The 5,740-nt window shown below is 39.3% G+C and overlaps 3 protein-coding genes across 5 annotated transcripts in view; 2 read left to right on the forward strand and 1 right to left on the reverse strand.

Moving 5' to 3' along the window:
• Positions 1-680, forward strand: part of slc25a35 (solute carrier family 25 member 35) — an 8,612-nt gene extending 7,932 nt beyond the window's left edge. For both annotated transcript variants that reach the window (XR_004334693.1, XM_032534002.1), the window contains one exon: positions 1-680. This exon is cut by the window's left edge. The gene's annotated coding sequence lies outside the window, so the exon portion shown is untranslated.
• Positions 1-5,740, forward strand: part of LOC116700647 (transmembrane 4 L6 family member 4) — a 22,608-nt gene that overhangs the window by 11,086 nt on the left and 5,782 nt on the right. The window contains exon 3 of the mRNA XM_032534028.1: positions 3,292-3,296. The gene's annotated coding sequence lies outside the window, so the exon portion shown is untranslated. The remainder of the gene's footprint in view (positions 1-3,291; positions 3,297-5,740) is intronic.
• Positions 410-5,740, reverse strand: part of LOC116700640 (mannose-P-dolichol utilization defect 1 protein) — a 6,555-nt gene continuing 1,224 nt past the window's right edge. Inside the window, exons 3-7 of one of the 2 annotated variants that reach the window (XM_032534019.1) lie at positions 5,213-5,345; positions 4,697-4,782; positions 3,246-3,304; positions 3,021-3,131; positions 410-2,906 (exon numbers count right to left, since the gene is read on the reverse strand). In XM_032534019.1, coding sequence (XP_032389910.1) covers positions 2,784-2,906; positions 3,021-3,131; positions 3,246-3,304; positions 4,697-4,782; positions 5,213-5,345 — 512 coding nt within the window. In that variant the 3' untranslated portion in view covers positions 410-2,783. Of the gene's footprint in view, positions 2,907-3,020; positions 3,132-3,245; positions 3,362-4,696; positions 4,783-5,212; positions 5,346-5,740 lie in introns of both variants that reach the window. The other variant, XM_032534018.1, reaches the window with a different exon arrangement.

Genomic DNA, 5,740 nt, shown 5'->3' on the forward strand with positions numbered 1-5,740 from the left:
CAATTTCTGGCGTTTCAGACACCAGTAAGTACTAAAAATACCTAACTTAACTGACTGAATGCAGTGTGGATTTTCCCAGTTAGGATTACATTTTTATGATTAATCTAACACCACATGAATGCAGCACAAATGCCCTATCTGGCAATATTAAAGAAAGTGAAAGAAAAGTTGTACATCCGCCACGTGATTTGTGAGTCGAGTTCTTCCTTGGCCTGTGATACACCCTTCCACCAAGTTTCATGAAATTCCAGCTAGTATTATTTCCATTATCCTGCTGACAGACAAACAGACAGACAAACCAGAAACATGACCTTTGTGGATGGAATTACACCTGATTCTTTACATGGTGCACTGTCCCCTACCATACCATTACTCCATTTTTGTTAAGGCCTAGTAGACACAGTAGGCCTATGCTGTGTGTGAATGGAAACCTGTTGACTGTGGTCTACCACGACTACAAACAATAGTTACTGCTTAGTTTATATAATTTAGGAGCCTGAGGAGCAATAGATAATGTGAAATACATGCAAAATGCTAAATGTACTTTTGATACTTTTTTTGATAATTGCTCAATTCATTCGCAGATGGTTCCAATGTAAAGTCTTGGATGAAATTTGTATCATAAAAAACTCACGTTGTTATAAGAGCTGAGCCATAATTAATAAATGCTACATGCAGCAGCTTAGTTGTGTTCCATGAATGTCTCACTGAATGCACTCGGTTATTTTCTGTAATATGTCTGTACAATGGACTTGAAGAGCAAACAAATGATCTGACTTTTTATTGACTGACATTGGGGTGTTACCTTGTTTCATAACAATTGAACATGACAAAAAAGGAAATGTTCATTTATTATCAAACTATACTCAACCTTTAGTACTAAAGTGTCCCAAATTGTAATTAAGGAGGTTCAGGCCTGAGGTTCAGTTCCTCCAGTTTACAAGAATTGTAATGTTCTGTATGAGTGATGTTCTGAACATGTAATTCAAAACTGACCAATTCATGAATTTCCCTATCAACTGAATTATTAGAGAACAGAAAGTGCATCACTCTGTGTTTTCACATTTCGTATGCATTTATCAAGGTACCCTGTTTTGAGCACCATTTTTGATTGATAGATTGCAGCAATGCTAGCTGCTGTATTTGTGGACAGTGGTAATTTGATATAATACCAACGTCAACATGCTCACAATACCAACCCAAACGCACTGTTTATGCGACGCAGATGTAAATATCATTGGAGGTGCATCCCTATCACATAAGAAGCTGTTGTCTTTTAATCTACCTGCATGCACCAAAAATGTCTGTTTTTCTTAATATTTTTTAAATAATTAAATGCTGAGACTAATGAACTTCTCCATAATCCATTATGGCATAGCCTGTAGCATTGGCACCTATCATTGCTAAACTGGTAGTGACAGTCAGTGCTATGCTTTGGACAACAAACTGGGTTAAAATGCCAACATAACATAACAGCGTTAGTAGGAGGTTGTTTTATTTATGTATACGCAGATAATGTTTTCATATGCCTCGGCCCTTTAACAGACCAAACATAATGGTGACTGAAGGTGATAACTCTGTTAATTCTTTAATTTTGTTTCTGACTGTTAAGAGACAATTCACAGTATTATTAAATTCAGTTCAGAGTGCAATTATGAAACTGGTATGAAAGTAAGAAAATCCATAAATGTGGAACCCCACAAAGAAATGGTTTATTATACATAGCTGGTGAGCCACATTACTAGTATTTGACTGTTAAGTTGGCTGGAAACAAACAAGTAATTGCCAAAACAAGCAAGGTAATGTGTCATTGGTGCACGTATGCTGCCATGGTCACCTTAGTGTGTCTTGGCAGAGCTCCTACAAATGTCCCGAGTATTACTGAACACTTCGTCCACAGTGGCTGCCATTAGCTCAGAAGCCAGTCCAAATAATTCATAAAAAGTGTTTACAGACACAACTGGTGCTCAGGAATTCATCTAAAAACATCAACAAGTTACATTATATTCCAAATCCTATATGTTGGTAAAAAATAACTTTAAGGTTGATGGCGTGCAATCTCTGAGATCTGGACAACAGCATTATTGACACTCCTTACGGAAAAAACCCTCAAGCTAAACGCTAAACTTCCTGCTCCCAGTTTACAGTAAGGTGTTGGGTAATCTTGCATTAAGAACATCCCATTTGGTGAAGCTGTTTGATGCTTGGAAATGTATGAGTAGAACTACAGCAGCAGTAACTCTGACACGACATGGCATGAATCATCATCGGAATGTTCCATCACCCATAGAGGAGGAAATAATCAGGGAAATTACCTGATCTGACAAAAGCTTGGATGTTTGTTCCTGTCTGCAGCATCAGGATTACCGTACTCAGACATTAAGAATTTGAGGAAGAATTGTTGTAGATGATCTGTCAGTTTGTACTTGAATTGAAAGCAGTTAACCCAAACACACTCAACAACTGACTGTCACCTGCAGATACAATTGAAAGCTGTGTTACCTCAAAGAGAAGAGTCATCTTATTTCAATCACTGGAGAGCGACAATAGTTCTTTTTATCCCCTCACCCTCACAATAATGGTGAACTAACGACAGTAATAACATGTCTAAAATGATTAAATAGCAAGACAATGAGAGTTGTCATTTACACAGACACTTGTTTTTAAAGTAGATCTGTGTGTAGAACACCGGCATAGATGTAGAAACAACACTGTAAACATGACAAAATGACAGGAAGGAGCAACATATTCTGAGTGTTCATTTGTCACCCAATCCTCCTCCTCTACTCATTCTTCTTTCTAGAGGTGGCGGTGTTGCGCCTGTAGCAGAGGACCTGGATCAGGAGGATCCCGCTGAGACAGGCTGACACTGTGTGTGACAGAGTGGCAAACAAGCTTTCGGTCTCCTACAAGACAAAGTTTGAAGCCGTCAGCAAAGACAACGATGACAGAATGGAGTAGTGTAAAATAAGCAGTTGTGCAGCTATGTTTATGTATGTGTGTAGTTCCTAACTGTGTACCTGCAGAGACACAAAGATCACACCCAGAGACGCTGCCCACGATAGTAACACAGACAGAGTTGACAGTTGGCCTGTATGGCCGTTACGGTAGTTGGTTCCAGCCTGAAGAACCTGGAAACAACACAACCAGCAAAAAAATTCTCTTGCATTGTGCATGATCGCTTCACCGTTCACAGATCTTATTATTTGTTGGACGGCTCAGAAATTGCACAGAAAAGATACTACCTTGCTTGCAATTAAAGCTGCCAAACTTGAGGTGTGCATCACTGAGACAGCTGCCGCTGCTGCGTAGGAGCCCAGAAGGAGCATTAGACACCCGTAAGCCAAGAGGACCAACATGCCTGTCACATAAATGGGATTGAATGAGGAAATAAATACACAAGATATTCAATGTCAATGGTTATCTGACAAAACCTATTGGACTTTTTAATTAATAATATTATATTCTACAAAAGGAAGGCAGCTCTCTGTCAATGTGTTTTAGCGGCAGGTCCCTGTGAGAAGTTTACGAGCTGAGTGGTAACACCACACGATGGCGCCGGAAAAGCACTGACTAAAAAAGAAACAAGACTGTGAATGAAGGTCACCTGAAACACTATCATTAGCTGATAAACATTCAGCATTAGATTTATCAGACCACTCACAAGCTTTTTAGTTGCCTAGTTTCCAGACCTCTGAATTATCCCTTTCTGAGATGTATTTCCAGTAACTCAGATATAATATACTCCAAACAGGATATTCTGTTACAAATGACTAAATTAAATGTTGTGCACACACCCACAGGCAATTAATTAATTGAATACTACACAGTTGCTCAATTTGTGGTTCTAGTCTTTTGATTTGAACAAAGCATGTTAAAGGCTGTAGTAGCTTTGTCTAGATATACTTTATCATAAACTTCTGCAATTGCTTCCAAAGTTAATTTACTCTACTGACCAAAAGATCTTTGGACAGTTGAGTGTGAGGCAGAACCTGTTAGAGCAACAGTTTAATGAAAACAGGGCTGGTACTAAGTGTTCCCTTGGAATTTATGTATTGTAAATGTTTACAAGAATGAACATCCTCAGTAGAAATCAATGGGCTTGCGACTAAATTCCAGACAAGGGGAGGAAAGGCTAACACATGGTTGGTTTTGGTCTCTTCATAGGATTTGTTGACAATAAGAAAAAATATAGAATAACGCCAGACTTTTCCTGAAAGTTCATACGTTATTTGGATTGGGACTTTGGTGAGAAGTGCATACACTTACACTACCGGTCAAAAGTTTGGGGTCTCTTACAAAATTCCATTCCACTCTATTAAAGACAGAATACCAGCTGATCTAAGTGGGGGGCTGATATTTAATGCAATATCTACATTGCCCATTATCAACAACCATGTAACCAATGTTCCAAAGGATGTTTGTATGTTTACTAATCTGATGTCATTTTGAAAAACTAACTGAGAAAACATTGGAGAACCCTTTTTGCAATTATGTAAGCACATAATGTAATCTGAAAACTGCTGCCCTGGTTAAAAACAGTGCAACTGATCTCAGCTGGTATTCTGTCTATAATGGAGTGCAATGGAAATTTCTAAGTGACCCCAAACTTTTGACTAGCTGTGTGTGTGTGTGTGTGTGTGTGTGTATGTGTGTGTGTGTGTGTGTGTGTGTGTGTGTGTGTGTGTGTGCTGACCTTTTAGTGTTTCACCACGATAATGCAGGATGAGGAAGACAATCGCTGCAGTCTGGGCCAAGGCAAAGAGCCTCTCACCCCAGGCACTGCAGAGCGGTTCAAGTAAAACACAAGAACATCACATAACATGCAAAACATAATCATAATTCACTGTAGTCTGTATATTAATGGACACACTGTTGTTGAACTTGACATAACTTGCATTGAGGTGTGTAGAGTGTTAAACATGTATTGAATGGATGTCACTAGTGCACACCCAGGGCCTTGTGTAAACAGCCGGTGAGTCACTCATTCATGTACTTGAAGAAGCTATTGACATTAGTGGGAATTAAGCACACTGTGGTGTCTAGAGTTCAGAGAATGGTGCGAATAAACATACGTCAGCAAGTTTCTACATCTCAAAGCCAGAAGTGTTGGGATCGTTGCAACATAACTACAAAGTAAAACATGCAACTCTGTCGTCACTAAATGACTCATGATCTGATCTGCCAGTGAATCAACATAGCCCATACATACAAGAGTGGGAAGTTGTTGGCTATGGCGTACACAACAGGACATGAGAAAGCATATAGTTGCAGCAGCACAGAGGACAGACTCAGGCCATCTGCACTTCCTCTCCACAGTATCGTCAACAGCTGAAGCAGCTGTGCTGCAGGGAGACGACACACAAGGATAGACAACCAACAGGGAGTTAGTGGTGGTTGTGTACAGATTAGCAATCAATATGTAAACAATAATGAGTCTCACATTTCAGTTACAGAACCAATTCACTTTTATTATCCATATAAAGTTGCATTGTCTACTTTAATGTACTGTGACATTATTCCTGTCCTGTTAATCATTTGAAGCAAAAAGAACAACTTGTAAATGCAACATTCCTGTCTGTCTTGGACTATGGGAATATTTTATACATGTATTCAACCTCCCAGTGTCTTCATGCTTTGGACACAGTGTTTTATGGAGCCTTGAGATTCATCACATACTTAAAATCTCTCACTCATCACTGTTTGCTGTGCTCTCGGGTCGGGTGGTTCTCCCTCTCCA

This window comes from Etheostoma spectabile, chromosome 13 (genome assembly GCF_008692095.1).
Source record: "Etheostoma spectabile isolate EspeVRDwgs_2016 chromosome 13, UIUC_Espe_1.0, whole genome shotgun sequence".
NCBI lineage: Eukaryota > Metazoa > Chordata > Actinopteri > Perciformes > Percidae > Etheostoma > Etheostoma spectabile.